Source organism: Podarcis vaucheri, assembly GCF_965113315.1.
Source record: "Podarcis vaucheri genome assembly, chromosome: 13".
NCBI classification, from domain to species: domain Eukaryota; kingdom Metazoa; phylum Chordata; class Lepidosauria; order Squamata; family Lacertidae; genus Podarcis; species Podarcis vaucheri.
In genome coordinates, this window is record NC_138751.1 from 26,820,972 (window position 1) to 26,841,362 (window position 20,391).

Consider the following 20,391-nt stretch of genomic DNA (forward strand, 5'->3'; position numbering starts at 1 on the left):
CCTAAATAGATAAATAAATCTACTTTCCAAATAGGTTCTCATAATTTTCAGCTGCAAACAAGTGAAAAATGTTTGTTATTTATTTAAAAGCATAAAAAAAAATTATTTATAATTTGGTGAGTACAATGGTGTTCATGGTGTGCTGCAAAAGTATTGAATTTATTATATTTTTTGTTCTATTCTTCCCAGAAAACAAATATACATTTTTTCCTTTATTTTCAGCAGTTTTATTCAATATTTTTAAATCTTGTTCTAATCAGTGTAAATAGTGCCATGTGGCCTCTGCATTGGAATAGATAGATATGAAGGTTGCTAAATTGGGAGAAAGTTCTACTGAACTCCATAGAACCCACTTTCTAGTAAATATACATAATAACAAACAGCAAATTTGAAGCATTTTATATCATAGTTGCATTTCAATTTATTTTATCTAATTGTACTTCTAAGTAACAAAGATCCATATCAGCACACAAGGACTTACCATGCTTTCCTTTGAAGGATCCTACCAAATCCAGATTTTGCATGGCAACAGTTGAAAAATGAGAAACCCTTTTCCTTTTTGGAGGATAGATTGTAAATAAATCATTGCGCCAAAATTAAGTCTGCACTGGCAAAAAATGTTTTCTGATTGGCAAGACTTGACTGTTTTCACCAACAGTCTGCAGTCTGCATTACAGATGAATGCAAAGCTTTTCCTGGTGGAGTAGATAGTATATAGTGTAAAACACTTTTATCCTGTACTAGTCTAAGATGCTGTATTAGATCACCGGGGGAAAGGCAAATGACACAGGCAAAAACATTTTTTGGGTTTCCAGGAAAGCTTGTAAAGTTTTTTTTCAAAGATATGGCGCATGGAAATATGCAATTAGGGCACTTCCAGCTGTCACTATTAAAGTTCAATTAAAGTTCATTTGATGTTCTTTGCAATGAACTCACTTTTGTTTTGTTTTTTTTAAAGGACTTTTTCTGATAAGGAGAGTGACAGGAAAACATACTGGAAAGTGTGGGATAACAATTGCTGGGTGCAATGTCTTATAACCTCCCTGCAAATAAATTGGCATGAATGTGAAATAAATACATGTGCAATGATGTCATCTAACCTCACTGCAGAACATGTGCAAAAAAGACACTTCTCTGAAACCCTGAAGAGCTTCTGCTGGTCAGTGGGGATTGGTTTAATTTTAGTATAGTAATTTTTGATTATTATTTTAAAAGTTCCTTCCCCCCCCCCTTTTGAATAGTTTGTGTAGTTTTGTATAGTTCTGTCTTAAAAGGAGAGGGTCAGGGCTGCCTGGGAGTGGGCCTCAGCCAACAGAATGGCTGAGGCAGGTTCCACGGGGCGGGGGGGGGGGGATGCACTGGGACACCCGATCTCCGTGATCTCAGGTAGGAGGAGGAATTATGCTAAGACCAGACCACGTCATTATCGAGGAGGCAGGTTTAGTCATTGTTTGAAGACTATCCCTGCCTCCGGGCAACCTATTGGGAAGACCCAGTTCTCTGAGTGCATGTTCTGGAAGTTGGGCAGAGTGGTACATGCTTTGGTTATCTCCCGCTTGGACTACTGCAATGCACTCTACGTGGGACTACCTTTGAAGGTGACCCGGAAACTACAACTAATCCAGAATGCGGCAGCTAGACTGGTGACTGGGAGCAGCCATCGAGACCACATAACACCGGTCTTGAAAGGCCTACATTGGCTCCCAGTATGTTTCTGAGCACAATTCAAAGTGTTGGTGATGACCTTTAAAGCCCTAAATAGCTTCAGCCCAGTATACCTAAAGGAGCATCTCCACCCCCATCATTCTGCCTGGACACTGACGTCCAGTGCCGAGGGTCTTCTAGTGGTTCCCTCACTGCAAGAAGAAAAGTTACAGGGAACCAGGCAGAGGGCCTTCTCGGTAGTGGTGCCCGCCCTGTGGAACGCCTTCCGATCAGATGTCAAAGAAATAAACAACTACCTGATGTTTAGACGACATCTGAAGGCAGCCCTGTTGATGTTTTAATGTAATTTTAAACTTTTGCTGAAAGCCACCCAGAGTAGCTGGGGAATCCCAGCAGGATTGGTGGCGTAATAATAATAATAATAATAATAATAATAATAATAATAATAATAGACAATATGAGCTAGTTGTACTGGTGCTCTAACTTAGTATAAGGCAGCTTGCTATTATATTTTTCTTTCACTTTGCATTGCACAGAAGATTTTACTGACTTGATTTTAATTCTTGTGAGCATCCCCCCATCCATTAAATAAATAAACACATACATGAACGTCAAAAATTTATTCACTGGAAATAAGATGGACAATAGCATTATTATTATTATTATTATTATTATTATTATTATTATTATTATTAACCCATCAACCTGAGATCACAAGGCAGATTGCAACAATTAAAACACATTGTTAGAAACAGCTTAAAACAACTTCCAAAGGTTCTAAAAAATATACATTTCAGGTGTGTCAGATTATCAAAAGGGGAAAACATGGACTGAATTCTGTGCTTAGTGATACTCAGAGTAGACCCATTGAAATTAATGGACATGGTTAACATAGGTAAAACTTGCTTAGCTAAAACTCACTGTTTCTTTTTTTGTTGACATACCACAATTGCTGGGATTTGTCTTTCAAGGAGGTGCAGAATATATCCAGCATTGCTGATTTTGCCATTTTATTTCAAGCATGTTCATTTAATTAAATTTCTCCGCTATAAGACTCTGAAGTGTGTAACCCAAATTCAAAAACACTGGAGCACTGTTCAGGCATTCAGCCTGATCGTGCAAAGGCAAAGTGCATGCAGGGGGACACCACACCTGTCCCCATTTCCCTTGCACTGCCAGGTGTACCGCCTTTACCCCTGACTTTCAAAGATCTTAACAGTGCTTCTAAATATGTTCAGCTGAATTTTCTTAGAAACCTCCTCATTACAATTTCCAGTTGTAAAGAGGCTTAAAAGTGAATCTAGCTGATTATGCTTAGGGCAACCTTCATACCTTTCCAGCCAACACAGAAAGATTGGGTACAACAACTTGCCTAGTATTCAGGGGTTAAGGGTTGCAGTGTATTCCTATGTCCCACATACACTTTTAGTCCTTATGTGATCAGGCTGAACACCCACATAAGGCATTATGATGCAATCCATACATTTCTACTTGTAAGTCCTACTGTGTTCAGTGGGGCTAACTCCCAGGTAAGTTGGTATAGTCAATGGCCACAACATTGTAAATAATGAAACAGCATAAATGAGACAAACCAAGAGTAGGTTTGACAGAAGAGTTTTCAGAATGGCAAATGATCAAAACTTAAAATCAATCAGATCCCCATATCAAGTAGATTAAAAAGAAATCCCCTAGATGGGTATAGGACTGCAGCCTTCTTTTGTTTTCCACTATCCAACAGTTTATGGTGTCCTGTATTCCAACTCCCAACTTCATCAGTTCCTTAAACTGATAGAGTCTTCCTCAGTGCATCTTTTACTTCCTTATTCCTGAGGCAATATATTAGAGGGTTCAGAAGGGGCACTACTACAGTGTACAGCACCGACACCACTTTGTTGGAGTTGTAGGCATACATTGCTTTGGGCCGTGCGTAGGTGAAGAGTGTGGTAGAGTAGAACAGCACCACAACGGTGAGATGGGAACTGCAGGTGGAGAAAGCTTTCTTTCTGCCTTGAGCTGAAGGGATCTTCAACACCGTTGAGATGATATAGATGTAGGACAGCACAACAACACAGAGTGGGACCATGATAACCATAAGAGCTAGGATAAAATCTGCCAGCTCAGCCATGGAAGAATCTGTGCAGGATACATTCAAGAGAGGTGAAATGTCACAGAAATAGTGGTTGATCTTGTCAGTGCCACAGTATTTCAGCCGACCGATGAAGCTAAGCTTGATTGCAGAGGTAATTAAGCCGCACGTCCAGCATCCCGCTGAGAGCCGAGCACATAAACTATTACTCATGATAGCTGGATACCGCAGTGGGTAGCAGATGGCCAAATACCGGTCATAAGCCATAACAGCCAGAAGGATGTATTCAGTGCACACAAATGTGACAAAGAAATACAGTTGTGTCAGGCAGCCTTGGAAGGAGATACGCTTGTCTTGTGTGAGGAAATCTGCCAGCATCTTAGGGACAATGATTGTGACATACCAGAATTCAAGGAAAGAGAGGTTGCACAGAAAGTAGTACATGGGCTTGTGAAGGCTGTTGTTCAGCCGAACAACTATGATGATGATGAGATTTTCCAGTAGGGTCAGCAGGTAGCTAAGTATGAACAGGACAAAAAGAAGAATCTGAAGCTCTGCAGCGCTGGGAAATCCCAGAAGGATGAAATAGGGGACATTTGTCTGGTTGGTTTCTTCCATTCTTGAATGCAGGGTACTTGCAAGAACAAGAAGGAAGAGATGTCATACAGCATCTATTAACCCCCCTTTTACACCTTAAAAATACATAATAATGATGATCAGTGCTTTTTCTCTAGAAAAATAGGTGCCAGTACTCACCATGAAGTTGTTACAGTAAGTGCCACACTTTTTAACAATAAAAAGAGTTGTCAGTACTGCGTACCCTTGAGCACCCCCTGGGGGAAAAAACACATTGATGATTTCAATAATATTTAAAAATGAATTTAAACCTTTCATGCATATAACCCATTTTGATTAAAAACAAAAAAGTAATAAAAGCTGGTAAATAATTCTGCTGTGTATTTATTTATTACTTATACTGGGAAGTGGGGGTAGATAAATCTCTCAATTTAAATTTACCTATCTTTTCTCCCACCCACTCCACTTTAATTCTCCACATTTCTATATCACTTTGAAGGACTGTGAGGAAGGTAAGGCTGAGAGGCAGGTCATGGCTGAACATCACCCAAAGCACTTCATGCCCAAGGTGGGATATGAAACCTGGTTTCCCAGAGCCTAGTCCCTGATATACCACACTGGCTCCCACACTGTACTAGTTTGATATATGTATATATGTGGGGGTTTGGATTGCAGCCTAATACTGTAAAACTTAGGGCACTTACAGCCTGTTGTTGTTTTGGGTTGGCATTCAATGGCATTCAATACTCAGGTTGTACAATTGAAATGGATATGCGGTTGCACTGCTGCACAACAAGCCTTCTAGCCTCCAAGATCAGACTTGCTGCAATAAGGAAAGCAGCGGGAAAATGCACTCAGAATTGTGGAATAAGACTTGTTTGAGGCAATGTGGCATAGCATCCCCACAACAAATCAGAATCAATGCTCAGCAAATTGCTGATGCAATCAAAACTCCATGCAAATTTTGTGGCGGGGAGAAGGGGATGAATGCTTAATAAACAGGTCATCTGAAAGTTACCTTTCTTTTGGAATAAATTATGTTGAAACCATCAGGATTTTCTCCCACGTAAGTCTATCTCTGAGTGCAAAGTTGGAACTGGCTCTGTTGCATTCATAAATCAGTTTTTAGTCAAGCCCCATCACAGTTTACTATAGAACCAAGGAGAATTTCAGAGGGGAAAATGTGCTTTGTTGTTGTTGCCCACAACAAAATAAATCTCATCCAAATTTCTCCCCAGATTCCAGAGTTTCTATTACTTGGCCTTGTTCCAAATGTGTACACCAAATACTATACATCTGTGGATATTCAGGCTTTTGCTTAACAACAACCACTGTCATTTCTGAGGACTGGCCATGTTGACTGGGACTGATGGGAGTTGGAACCCAACAATATCTGAAAGGTCATGGGTTCCCCATTCCTACACTACACTATACCAGCTAAACTGCATCAACATCAGCAGACATTATTTGCATGGGCATAAAAATACTAAGCAAATGCATTTACTGTGTTTAGCTTCCCTAGCCTATCTGTGCCTGATCTATCTTAATATATGCATATGCAGGTATAAATTTCCTGTAGTTTATATTTAATAACCAATCAAAACATTATGCACAGATTTGTAGAAGTAAAGAATACAATTCACCTATTATGTGTCCAGGTAAGTTTTTTGCCTCCGTGTTCATATGCAGCTGCATACAAAGAACTTCTATTAAATAGATTTCTTCCACTGTGGCCATATGCATGCCCCACCTTGGGACTAGGCCTGAAAATCAGCAGTTCCCTCCCAAGGGTAGTAGCCTCAGAAGATATCTCCCCACCACTCCCTCATTCCAGTCATATTCTTTCCCTTTTCTTCCTTCCTTGTAATTTATAACTGAGTTTAGAGATCACAGCTGTAAGGGGGGATACAACTAGACCATGGAAAAGATAGCACTGATTTAACACAAGGACATATCATAAAAATGCATTGTCTAAATAAAAATAATCTAAGATATTGACAAGTTTATAAAAATGGTGGATTTTTAAGACTGCAGTGTTCTCAGTTTTTCCACAGCTAAAAAAGAATAAAACACATTCATAAAATAAAACTCAGTTGCTTAAAGGGGACATCTTACATCAAGTCAGAGCAATCAGGTTATTGGCAGCTTCTTTTGAAACTGGCAGTGAGCAGTGTTTGTTTTAATTCAGCATTCCATGCTCCTCAGCTTGATCCTCATCAGCTACTGACTCATGTCCAACAAGGCTTGTTTTCAGCCTGAGTCCCAGCAGTTGGTTTCAGGTTACCTCCCCACCACCAATAATTCTTCTGGCGTTGTAGTGGGGAACCTCAAACCCTTCAATCCTCTCCACTTGGCCTTCAGAACTATGACCATCCCTTGAGTTGTGAAGAGACTTCTTGCTTGCCTGGATGAAGAGTGACCATACCCACTTCTGCTTCGTCCACAATTTGTATACAACCTATAGAAGGCAGCCTATCGGGAACACTACTTAGCGATTTTGGCAATTGATTGGAATATAAAATAAATAAACAAACAAACATGCATCTCAGGCTGAAAATGGTTTTCCTCTCTTTTGTAAGATAATCATGTCTCCCTCTTAAAATTGATTCTTTCCCACCTGCCACCCCAACTGTCATCTCAGGTTCTACACTTCTGTTAAGAGTCTGCAAGACTGAAAGCTGCACCTGAGGGGTGGGGAGTGCACACTGAAGGAGAAGGGAGGGTTTTTAGGTGGGGAGCAGGATTTAGCTTCAATAAGCTGCACTTAATGTTCCCCACTCCCTCCAAGCCTGATGACCACAGAAGGGTGGCTGAGCAGATTCAGGGGGCTATGGAGATGGTTGCAGGGTGGGGGACATGCCACTTTTTTGCCTTTAGCTGCAAGTGCTGGTCCTGTGGCATGGACAAATTGATTGAAGGACACTAAGAGGTGCCTGAGCCTAGAGAGGGAGCTAATTGTCTAGGGAATGGCCCACTGGCCGACCAGTTTTGAGGGGCACATTCGTGGCACCCTGCAAGCCCAGTGTCATTTTCTGAGATTTGCAAAAATAGCGCTGGGTTCACAGGATGCCGTGAGCTGTTGTGTCCTTCTCTGGCACCTTCCAGCTTTCCTTCCTCCTCACAGCTAGAGGGGGGCTGAGAAGGACAGCTCATGATGCCCTGTGCCACCCAAAAAACTTTGCCCAGAGTGATAGCCCCCCAGTCCACCCTACCCCCCATCTTCACCTGTACGGCCAATAGATACATAAAGAGAGTTCAGGAAATGGGATGACATCACAGAAAATGCTCCATCCCTGTAAGTCACCTGCTTTCTCCTAATCTTCTGGGCAGAGGGGTGTCCAGAATAGGGTCTTCCACAAAGATTGTACAACCATGTTTTAAAAGTTCAAATTTTAAAATTATTATTTCAACCCACCCACCCCGCCCCCAAGAATCGTGGTTATTATAGTCAATCACCATTACCCAAGGATCTTTAGAGCCCTAAACCCTGGCATTCCCCTTCAGTTCAGGTCTCAAACTATGCCAGATCTGGCATGGCATAGTAATTCCCCCCTCCCCCATTGTGGCCAATGGAAGGCTTCCTTTCTTTTCTCCAATTTCTCATTTTCAATTTTAAGCTTTCCTGCTGAGAGAGTTATGGGCCTAGCCTTCTCAAAACCTAATCAAATTCAATAAACAAAACCAAAATGTTAACACGTTGAGCTTTCTGTGTTTACTCAAGCTCCAGGGATCAGCAAACTTTTTCAGCAGGGGGCCGGTCCACTGTCCCTCAGACCTTGTGGGGGGTCGGACTATTTTTTTTGGGGGGGGAGGGAAATGAATGAATTCCTATGTCCCACAAATAACCCAGAGATGCATTTTAAATAAAAGCATACATTCTACTCATGTAAAAACACGCTGATTCCTGGACCGCCCGCAGGCTGGATTTAGAAGGCGATTGGGCCGGATTTGGCCCCCATGCCTTAGTTTGTCTATCCATGCTCCAAAATATCATGAAATTATAGCTATTAAGGAACAACCCCTTAACAAGTCCATTACTTAGTTAGTATTGATATGGTATCGTATTGTATCGTACCCTATGATTTGTTCCAACTTCATCACTATATTGGAGTCAAACTGCTGAACCCAAGTCCTAGATTTGCCTGTTCACTGGAATAGATTAATGGAATCCATGCAACTTAAGCCATCATAAAGCAGAAGCAACTGCCAACAAGGTGACCTACTTCTGAATATTCAAGAAAATTTCACTAGGCAAACCATTTATACTGAAGCCAATGCATTTAACATGACTCATAATAGTCATTCATTCATTTTAGTCATTTATACTTCACATTTTAGGACCCAAATCCTCATAGCAAGCCCTAAACTAATATTCAGTTAAAACAATATGAAATTGAAACATAAAGTACTAAATCAATAGACATCAATTCCATTAAGTGGTACTTGTGTCTAATTGCTTTCTTACAAACTGTTAGTCCCAAGTAGGTGAGCTCTAAAATAGAGTTTACTTTGTCTCACTGGAAAGGGTACTTCAGAGCGTCTGATTACAACATCCAAGGGAGTTTATTCTTCCTCTTGCTCTTTTCCCATTGTTAACGTCTAATTTAGATTATGGGGAGGGGAGTAATAGACAGGGGTTCTACCAAGTTAAGAAGCTCTGAGGGAGAAGGTTCTGATGAGACTTCAGGTGCTGTTTACATGAATATATCAAGCTATGACAGAGCTCGGCCAATTCCAAGCAGGTGAAAATCCTCCCACAGTTACTGGACTGAGCAGAATTAAACGTTCTATGTTACTGAAAGAATAAAGGGCAGGCCAAACAACAGACCAGAGGTTTTGATAGTTTGTAGCTGAAGCCTGTTCATGTTTGCATGTTATATTCCAAACTTCTACTTGTTTGCTCTACTTTATATCCTGTATTTTTTCTCTCTCTCACCACCCTTAAGAAAGCACTATAGTGGAAGCTCCATTCAAATACTCCGTCAGAAATTCCAGACATTCTTGTCCACTGCATGTTGTGAGTACAAACTTTTATTTCCTGAATTTGACGTAGTTTGTTTCTGAAGCCTAGACAAATGTTAATTTTTGTGTGGCATGTGCTTATTTATATTTTTCTTTATGTTGTGATGAGAAACCTGTGGCCTTCCAGATGTCATTGGACTCCACATCTCATCAGCCCCAGCCAACATGGCTAATGGTCAGGGATGGTGGGGTCTGTAGTCCAGAAACATCTGGAGGGGTGGAGTTTCCCTGCTCCTGGTTTACTAGTTAAGAAGTAAATTTTTAATGATAACTTGGGAAAAAGTAAGGACTTGTCAAAACAGTAACGTATGGTTGTATCCAATGAAGTTATCCCATTAGCACAAGGATGTCCACTTGTCTCTCACTGCATCCAGAAGTACTTATGCCAGGCTCAACAACTTTGGTTGACCCTCACACATGTTCACTTCATCAAATCTCTTTGAAAAAAGTTTGGGCACCCCTGGCTTATGCTAACAGAACAACTTAATTGGATACAGCCTTTAGGCTGCAATCCTAGCCCCACTTACTTGGGAGTAAGCCCAAGTAGATGTTGTTAGGCTTGTAATGTTAAATGTCAAATAACTAAGCAAGTGAGATGCACCTCATTGCCAGTCTCATGCACAAGAAAATGTGGAGCAAAATCCATCCAAGCACAGGCACTGAAGTATGTGCACTCTGAACTCAACAGGACTATTGCATATTAGATCAGATCATGCCCATAACTATGAAAATGCCATGCTGCCTAAACACTTGACTTGATCCTGAGATCAAACTGTAAACTGAAAGTGTAATGTGATCTAAAAGTAAAGTATGCACAACTTGGCATAAACATTGTTTCACTGTACTTGGTGCAATGGTTGCATACATTTCTCATGTCCACCATTGGGCTGGTTTGCAGATGCTTAATTACTCTGCACTTGCAGACATTGTGATTGAATGTGTGGACTGGCTGCGGAATCATGGTGTTTGAGGTAATGTGATTTGATAGAATAGTTCTGGCCGTGGAATTTGATCTGGCATGACTTGGTCACATATCATGCAAATCAACACCTGATACTATATATGGCAATCATTTATGCGTGAACCAACCCAGTGGTTATGATATTAGAATGCAGGCTTCTTACATGAATTGTTTCCTGTATATTGTATGCTTGATTTCCATTAGATAAACTTGATGAAGGTGATATATGTTATGTTGGTGGTAATAGGGACAGAGGAAGCTGATTCAGACCATTGATTCATCTAGCTCAGTATTTTCTACATTTCCACTAGCGGAAGTTCTCCAAAGTTTCTCTGGGACTTTCTCCAAGCAAAGCAGATGTTCTACCGTTCAGTTGTGGTGACCCTTCCAGTGGATCTGTGATGACCCATTCCCATGTTGTTGTTGTTGCGGGAAATGTCATCAGACTCAAATTCCCACCATTCCTCAACTGCAGCCCCCTGAATCCACTTCCAAAAGCAGGTTTAAATGCCCTCTTAGCCTATGGAACCACATTTTGGGAAGTGGATGCAGATGTAGAGGGAAAGAGCAGAAGTACGTTCAACTTTTGCCACTGTATTTGTTGTGAGGTATGTCATCACAATGTGGTTTGTCCTGTTCTTTCATGTATTCTGCCTTGTATTTTTAATACATTAAAATGATGTGTTGTTTGGCTAGCATAATCACCATCCACATCTTAGCATGCTTTTGTTTACTCCTTGTTCTTCAGGTCATTAGATCAGGCATGAAGCTGGAAAACCAGACCAGAGTCCAGGAGTTTATTCTCCTTGGTTTCCCTACTGCCATAGAATTTCAAATACTGCTCTTTGTAATATTCCTTGTTATTTACATCCTGACCCTCCTCGAGAACATTGTGATAATCACTCTGATCAGGACAAACAGCCATCTCCAAAAACCTATGTACTTTTTCCTTAGCCACCTGTCTTTCCTGGAGACCTGGTACATTTCTGTGACTGTTCCCAAGCTCCTGGTTAACTTCCTAGCAAAGAACAAAAACATTTCCTTTGAAGGCTGCATGGCCCAGCTCTACTTTTTCATATCCCTAGTCTGCACTGAGTGTGTCCTCTTGGCTGTCATGGCTTATGATCGCTACATCGCCATCTGCAACCCACTGCGCTACCCAGTCATTATGAATTCCCGGCTCTGTTTGCAGTTAGCTGTGGGATCTTGGCTTGCTGGTTTCCTAATCTCAATGCTGAAAGTCTTCTTCATTTCCCGCTTGAGTTTCTGTGGACCCAACATCATCAACCATTTCTTCTGTGACATCTCACCTCTGCTGAACCTCTCCTGCACGGACAGAACTGTAGCTGAGATGGTGGACTTTGTATTTGCCCTCCTTATCCTCATAATCCCACTGTCTGTCACTATTGGTTCCTATGTGTGCATAATAGGCACCATTTTGCGTATCCCCACAGCCAAGGGGAAAAGAAAAGCCTTTTCCACCTGTGCCTCACACCTCACTGTGGTTATTATTTTCTACTCAGCCACTCTCTTCATGTATGCCCGACCAAGAAGAATCCATTCTTTTAATCTCAATAAACTCGTGTCCATTGTATACACTATTGTCACCCCGATGTTGAATCCATGCATTTACTGCCTCAGGAATCAAGATGTGAAGGAAGCCATGAAAAAGATATTTTGTAGCAGGAATGCTGAAACCACGGTTACCACCAGTGACCATTAGACTCACACCAGACAGAAAAGAATCCCTTATATTCTCAAATATAAGAAATGACTCACAAATACAGATCAGACCTCCAGTCAGACCCTTTGATCCTCCTCTTTATGATAATCTCTCTAATGTGAACACTTGCTCACAGCGATTCAAAATGCTGCATGGTCAGAAGCACGTTATCCAGACTTCCGGTTCGGCGCCAGCGCTAATGGCTGCTCCCTCTCCGAGCTCCGGAGAGAGGACGGCTCTGCGAGTTCGGGTCTGACCCGCTACGGCAAGCGGGGGACCCCTAAAATCACAGGAACGGAGCCTGTGAACAAGGAGATTCGGTGGGCACCTGAAGCGCCCCCCTTTACCGCAGAAAGAGCCTTTTTAAAGGCTCCGGAACGACAACGGGGAGCGCGGTGCTGAGAATCGCTACCCAGCCCGCAGGGTGAAGCCGCGTCGCCATTAGTGGAGAGCGCCGATTCCCTTCCTGAACAATTTGGACAAAAAAGACCCGTGAGTAAGATTGAACCTCTATTCGTGCCAAAACTATCTGAAATTAGGCTGAAAACGGGAAAGGCGAAAATTAAGGAAGTCTGCCTTCCCCCGACTGCATGACAATTAAAGCAACGAAAGTTACTGAGCTGCATCCGTATGGGATATTGTTTTTAACTGCTTGAATCCGACATTTGGACTTTGACTATCCCCTCTAGCTTGCAGGGCAGAGGGGAGGAATAAGTGACTTTATAAGCTGCATGACCAACTTAAAGGAAAGGGAACTCTCTGCAGCCTTCAACCTGGCACAAACTGCTATTAGAACAAAGGAACACTGAACTGACTTTAGACTCTTGTGAAAGTAACAAAGTGGAAGTCTCATTGCTTATTTGATACAAAGTTTTGGGACTTTGTGGACACAATATATCAGGGAAGGCTGGGACTTTATTTAATGAGAAAGTGTTGCAATATACATATAGAAGCCTCCCGATAAATTTGCTTTTCAAATATTCCTTGCCTTTGTTTGCGGACATTTTGATTTGCTCCCTCTAGAGGGTAAATTAAAAGTTGCTACGCTTCGGGACAGTGGAATTTTCCTTTAGGAGAAGGCTCTCGTGGGAAACGACCTTGGGATATGAGTGGCCCAGCAGATGAGATAAGCACGAGAGCCAAGACAAGGCAATATCAACAACAGCTACAGCAACACAAGAAAAGAGGCTCGATCTCAGGCATAACTCCTACAGTGACAACAGGACAAGAAAAAGGTACAGCAGTCTCCATGGATGCAGTGTCGCAAGCCCTTCTTAAGATAAACCAGTCTCTGGAGAATCTAACAAAGCAGACGGCAGAAAATACCAAGAAATTGACAGAGAATTCACAGAAATTGACAGATTTAACAACAAGACTTGACCTGAATACAGAATCTATAAATAGGCTTACGCAAGAAAATTCTGCCACACGACAAATTGCGGAGGAAGCCAGAACTATTGCTGGAGAGACCCAGGAAAAATTAGAACCGATTGCCAGGAAGGTCTATGACCACGACACAACTCTGGCATTGTGGGAACTACAAAGAAAAGAAAGGAATTTGAAATTACGATCAATTCCAGAGGACGAAGGTGACAATCTTACGGACTTTTTAACGAAAGAGTTTGCTGATTTCTGGGAAGACCTAGAGGAAGACGAGTTTAAAATCACAACAGCATTTAGACTGGGCAGAAGACAGAACAGAAAGGCGCCGAGAGACTGTCTGATTACCTTGAGATCGAAGGAGGAAAGAGACAAAATTCTAAGACTGCACTTTGAAAAGGCCTTACAAATTGGGAACTCTCCGATACAGATCTTTAAAGATATTCCTAAACATATTTTGGACTTGAGAGCTTCTTATAAGGATTTGGTCTACCTGTTGAAGAAGAACACCATTCTTTTCAGGTGGGAATTTCCACAGGGACTGTCTTTTGACTATAGAGGGAAGAAGGTGAAAATAAAGACGATACAGGATAAAGACAGGTTCCTGCAAAGAAATCAGGAAGACCTACAGAAAGGAACTGTAGACCCAATTGCTGAGCAAAGGAGTGTAATTGACATCCTGAACCTTTCGTTTGGACAGAACCTTCCACCACCAACAGAGGAGGAACAACAACTGGGAGCTGTTGGAGGAATACCAGAAAAATAACAAGATGGCCCTGCAATTCCTTAGTTGGAATTGTAATGGGATGAACAGCCCTTTGAAGAGACGACAAATATTCCATATTTTGAACAGAGAACAACTGGACTTGATTTGCTTACAGGAAACCCATATAACCAGAGCACACAGGAGACTGCTTATGAATAAAAAATTGGGACAAGAATTTATTTCGTCGGACAAAGTTAAAAAAAGAGGAGTTGTGATTTATGTAAAAGAGAAGTGGGCTCCAAAAATGATGTTTAAAGATGAACAAGGAAGATATTTAGCGGTGGAGATTCAGGTACAAGGAGAAAAATTTTTGATAATTGGGATCTATGCGCCAAATGAAGGTAAAGCAGAATTTTTCAAAAAACTTCATGAAACTTTGACGGATTATTTGGAATACAATATGATAATTATGGGAGATATGAATGGTGTAGTTTCTACAAACATGGACAAGACACAAAGACTGACTCTTACTAAAGAAGGGAGACTCCCGAAGACTTTTTTCGAAATGACTGAAAATATGGACTTAATAGACATTTGGAGAACAAGGAACCCTCTTGAAAGAGAGGGAACCTTTTTCTCCCATGCAAAGATGACCTGGACCAGAATCGACCAAATCTGGGTTACTAGTGGAATGGCTCCGAAGATTAAGAAGGTAGAAATCTGCCCAAAAACCTGTTCCGACCATAACGCCATGAAGATGGAAATGAAATCTACAACAACTGGTCAGTTTAGATGGAGAATGAATGACACCCTATTTCGAGATAGAGAGATCCACATGAAGGCCCAAAAAACTCTAAAGGACTATTTTGAAATCAATCTAAAGGGCGATGTGGAAAAAAGAGTGATCTGGGACGCAAGTAAAGCTGTGATGCGAGGATTTTTGATTCAACAAAACTCAATAAAGAAGAGAAAACAGAATGAGAAAAAGGAAAAAATTTTGGAAAAGATAAAAGAAGGAGAGAAAAAATTAAGATCAAAACCAAAGTCCCAGGAGATTTTGAGGGAGATTAAGTTGTATCAAACACAATATATGGAATTGATGAACCAAGAGATAGAATGGAAAATAAAGCAAATGAAACAAAAGACATTTGAGTCGGCAGACAAATGTGGTAAACTTCTGGCATGGCAACTTAAGAAAAGACAGAAATTAAATACAGTCACAAGTCTAGAAGTGGATGGAAAAAATATATCTAAACCCAACGAGATAAGAAATTGCTTTGTGAGTTATTTTAAAAAACTCTATTCCCAAGGATTACAAAATGAAGAGGACATAGATAAATTCCTTAATAAATATGGATTACAAAAAATCTCTCATCATAGTAAGGTGGAGCTAAACCAGAGAATAACAGAACAAGAGATAGAGGGTGCCATTCAGGATATGCAATTGGGCAAATCTCCAGGGCCAGATGGACTGACTTCCAGATATTACAAATCTTTAAAGGAATGGCTAATACAACCGTTGAAGGAAGTTTGTAACGAGATCTTAGAGGGAAAAAAGGCACCCGAATTGTGGAAAGAAGCATATATCTCACTCATACCAAAGACAGAGGCTGAAAAGACTCAACTGAAGAACTACCGCCCAATTTCGTTATTGAATGTGGATTACAAAATTTTTGCAGACATTTTAGCAAAAAGATTTAAAAGAGTATTGATGGAGAAGATTCACAGAGACCAAGCAGGCTTTCTCCCAAAAAGACACCTCTCAGACAATGTTAGGAACATAATAGACATTTTGGAAAAGTTAGAGGTGAATATAAATACTAAAGCAGTTTTGATATTTGTGGATGCGGAGAAAGCCTTTGACAATATTTCGTGGAGTTTTATGAAAAAGAATCTTCATGGGATGGGGGTAGGACAAGGATTTGAGAATGGTATGGGTGCAATATATTCTGAACAAAAAGCTAAGCTAATTGTAAACAATGTAATAACTGAGGAACTTAAGATAGAAAAAGGAACACGACAGGGGTGCCCAATTTCCCCATTGCTTTTTATTTCGGTCCTGGAGGTGTTGCTGAACATGATTAGAGATGACCAGCAAGTTAAAGGGGTACAGGTCGGAACTAAACACTATAAGTTAAGAGCGTTCGCAGATGACCTTGTATTGACTTTGCAGGAGCCAAACACTAGTACAAAAAGAGTGTTGGAAATAATCCAACAATTTGGGCAGGTAGCCGGATTTAAATTGAATAAACAAAAAACTAAAGTCTTAGGGAAAAACCTAACAGATATGGAAAAGAATAAGTTTCAAGAAGAGACAGGTCTGACGGTGGTTAAGAAGGTGAAATATCTAGGGGTTAATTTAACATCTAAAAATTTGAATCTGTATAAGGATAATTATGAAAAATGCTGGTCAGAAATTAAAAAAGATCTAGAAATATGGTCAAATTTGAGATTGTCAATGTTAGGCCGAATTGCAGTGATTAAGATGAATGTATTGCCTAGAATGTTATTTTTATTTCAAACTTTGCAGATTATTGACAAGATGGACTGTTTCAAGAGGTGGCAGAAAGATATTGCGAAATTTGTCTGGCAGGGCAAAAAGCCCAGAATAAAATATAAAATATTAACAGATGCAAAAGAAAGAGGGGGATTTGCCCTGCCGGACTTAAAATTGTACTATGAAGCAGCAGCATTCTGCTGGCTGAAAGAGTGGATGCTCCTCGAGAATACAGATATCTTGGACTTAGAAGGTTTCAATAATGCATTTGGCTGGCATGCATATCTATGGTATGACAAAATCAAAGTGCATAGTGCCTTTAAAAATCATATTGTAAGGAAAGCGTTGTTCAATGTTTGGATGAGATATAAAGATCTGTTGGAAAACAAAACCCCTAGATGGTTGTCACCCTTAGAGGCTAAGGCCCACAAGAAAGTTAATATGGAGGACGGATGGCCAAAGTATTGTGAGATCTTAGAACAGGATGGAGAGAAACTGAAATTAAAGAGCCATGAAAAACTAAAACCCAAAGTACAAGATTGGCTCCACTATTATCAAATAATGGAGGTTTTCAAACAAGACAGGAAAATTGGCTTCCAGGTGGAAAAATCAAAACTTGAGACAGAATTGTTAGAACCCAATACTAAGAACTTGTCAAGAATGTATAACTTGCTGTTGAAATGGAATACACAAGACGAAACAGTTAAATCAGTTATGATTAAGTGGGCACAGGATATTGGTCATAATATTATGTCTGCTGACTGGGAAAGGTTGTGGAACACTGGTATTAAATTTACGGCATGTAGTGCTTTAAAGGAAAATGTTATGAAAATGGTCTATAGGTGGTACATGACCCCAGTTAAGCTAGCAAAAATTTACCATTTGCCTGATAACAAATGTTGGAAATGTAAGGAAACTGAAGGTACTTTTTATCATCTTTGGTGGACATGCCCGAAGATTAAGGCTTTCTGGGAGATGATATATAATGAAATGAAAAAGGTATTTAAATATACCTTCCTTAAGAAACCAGAGGCCTTTCTCTTGGGCATTGTCGGCCAATTGGTGCCAAAAAAGGATAGAACTTTTTTCATGTATGCAACAACAGCAGCAAGAATACTGATCGCAAAGTATTGGAAGACACAAGATTTACCCACCTTGGAAGAATGGCAGATGAAAGTGATTGACTATATGACATTGGCGGAAATGACGAGCAGAATTCGTGACCAGGGAAAGGAGACTGCGGAAGAAGACTGGAAGAAATTTAAGATTTATCTTAAGAACTATTATAAACTTGATGAAGCTTAGAATGTCGAGATTTTACAGAGAGAAAGGGTTGCAGTAATATAAGATCAGATTAAGAAAGGACTATGATGAATTAGGATGGGAAAGAACATTTATAAGTTGCTATAAAATTTGAACATGAGGATGCAGAAAGGGGAGGTATGGGGAAGTCCGAGGAAAGAAGTTTATGAAAGGATATTTTGAAATTATATTTGTTTGTTTGTCTGTTTTTCTTTTATGTTTGTTTGTTATAAAAACTTTTGTAAAACTAATAAAAATTTTATAAAAAAAAAAAGAAGCACGTTATCCAATTCATACACTAGTAAATTTGGTTTGGAGTCAGAGGGCTGATGAAAATGTGCACAGGGAAATAGAGATTGCTGTCAAAGAATGAACAAAAATGTGGAAGCACACAATTTTATATGGAATTCGTCTTTGACACTGACTACTTAACTCAGTTTTGAAATGATTTTTTTAAATAAAAAAATCTCATTTTTATCTCTTACCATAATTGGGAACAAGACAGAAAATGTACATTTTAAAGCAAATTCAACTTAACGTATTATGCTTGCACATTTTATTTCTGTTTCTAATTTTTTAATTGTCCAGAGTTTGAAACATAGTTTTATGAATGTTTTACACTGCTACTATTGTCTGCTATATAGAATGCTCTTTTAATTTTAATTTTGTTATATATATATACCCAGTGATATTCAGAATATCACTCATGAAATCACCCAAGATATCCCTCAAGTAATTAAGGAACAAAAGAAGAAAAGGCACACTAATCTAGGAACTTCCTCTCTGCCCAGAACGTTGGAGGCTATACACCACACCCCTCAACAGTATTTATAGGAACTCAAACACCAGACTCTGCTCTGTTCCAGTAACAAGAAGCCGAAAGCACCAGCCTGAAGATGACGAGTGAGACCTCGTCGAAACGTCGCACAGACACCCCGACTCTTACACGGGAAGACACCCGAAGACACCAAAACCTGCATATATATATATATATATATATATATATATATATATAGTTTTGTTTGTTAGTTGCCCTGGACTCACTTTGGGTAGGAAGGGCAGGTTATACACTTGAAATAATTGTGGTGGTGGCAGTGGTAGTGATAATATAGTCTATATGTATGGAATAACAAATTTTAATCTGATATGTGACAATTTCAAGTTTAATTCTGAAATTATGCTGGATAATCACTAATAATATTCACTAATGTTAAAATGTGTATATTAAAAGGGAAAGGAAAATAAGAAATTTCAATTTATAAATATCATTCATCTGGTTGTTTTCCTTGAAGTAATGTACCATTGTTTTCCAATGTTAAGTGTTCAATGAGTTCATTTGATGACACTTAATTTCCAAATCTGAAATGATGGTGTGTGGTTTTTTAAAAAAAACGTTTTAAAGTGCTTCAGTATTTGTCATTAATATTCATCTGTTTTTAGCCTTCTGTATTTTACTATGCTGTTTTAATATGTATAAGCCATATTGAGTCCTAGACTGGGAAAAGGTGAGATGATGATGATAGTTTTCTTTTAAAACATTTTTTTTTAACAATTACAAATATAAAAAGCTTATCTAGCAGTACATCTAATGGTGTTTTTTCTATTCACACATATAACATGCGGAGTCTAATTTAAGAAAATGGGGGAAATGGTCCAGAGTTGTCCAGAGCTTTTTTTTTGGGGGGGGGGTAATGCCGAAAATCACTAAACGCAGGCTGCTGCCAATTGATCACGTCAACGAACTGCAGCAACAGCCAATCCACTACAGCCTTTGCTGAAGCAACCAATCACCCACTCAGTTAGCATAGCAGCTGCCAATCCAAAGCAGCCCTTGAAGCAGCCACCAATCGCCCACCAAATTGCCGCTGACAAGCTCCTGCTCGTGACTACAAGCAGTCACCCTCCCCCCCCCCATTTGCTATCCGTGTATAAGATGAGGCACGGTTTTTAACATTATTTTACTGTAAAAAAACACCTCGTCTTATACACGGCAAAGTGCGGTACTTAATGTAACTTCTTCACTGAGAAGACTGAGAGGTTGTTATAACAAGGTATTGATAGTGTGGTTCCTTACTGTACTTTGTTGGACAGGAAAAGCTTCCCACCACAGTGTGTTTTCCTCCCCTCCCCTTCCCTTTTCATGGTGGCGAAGAAGCTCTGGTAACATTACAGGTATCCTAGCAGGAGGTAGCATGGAGTCCAGTGGCCATGAGACTCAGAATGAGGCATAGCCAGATAGATGGCTGTAAACAGCTCCCCACAGGATCAAAAGCAAGTATAGGAGAGAGAGTTTCCCCAGCAAGGGCTAGCTCTTTAATTAATTAATTAATTCCAAAAAAAAATGTGCACGCCGCCCATCATCATAAATACCCACAAGACAGACATGGGATGAATAATTAAAATTATAAAGTACAATATAGCTTATTAAAACCACAATTAAAATCTGCACCAAACCAATAGCAGAAGGCACTCC

At 40.0% G+C, this 20,391-nt stretch overlaps 3 protein-coding genes across 3 annotated transcripts in view; 1 reads left to right on the forward strand and 2 right to left on the reverse strand.

Moving 5' to 3' along the window:
* LOC309516597 (vomeronasal type-2 receptor 26-like) overlaps window positions 1-20,391 on the reverse strand; it is a gene marked incomplete at both ends in the record, with an annotated part of 367,451 nt that overhangs the window by 128,380 nt on the left and 218,680 nt on the right. The window lies entirely within an intron of this gene.
* LOC309517293 (olfactory receptor 6Y1-like) lies at window positions 3,446-4,369 on the reverse strand (the record flags this gene model as incomplete). Its single annotated transcript, XM_082196435.1, has 1 exon — window positions 3,446-4,369. The coding sequence occupies one exon, from the start codon at window positions 4,367-4,369 to the stop codon at window positions 3,446-3,448; it is 924 nt and encodes a 307-aa protein (XP_082052561.1).
* Window positions 9,257-12,033, forward strand: LOC309517243 (olfactory receptor 6B1-like; the record flags this gene model as incomplete). The annotated part of the gene is made up of 2 exons (XM_082196383.1): window positions 9,257-9,344; window positions 11,059-12,033. Exon 2 carries the CDS (start codon window positions 11,074-11,076, stop codon window positions 12,031-12,033), a length of 960 nt encoding a protein of 319 aa, XP_082052509.1. The 5' UTR covers window positions 9,257-9,344; window positions 11,059-11,073.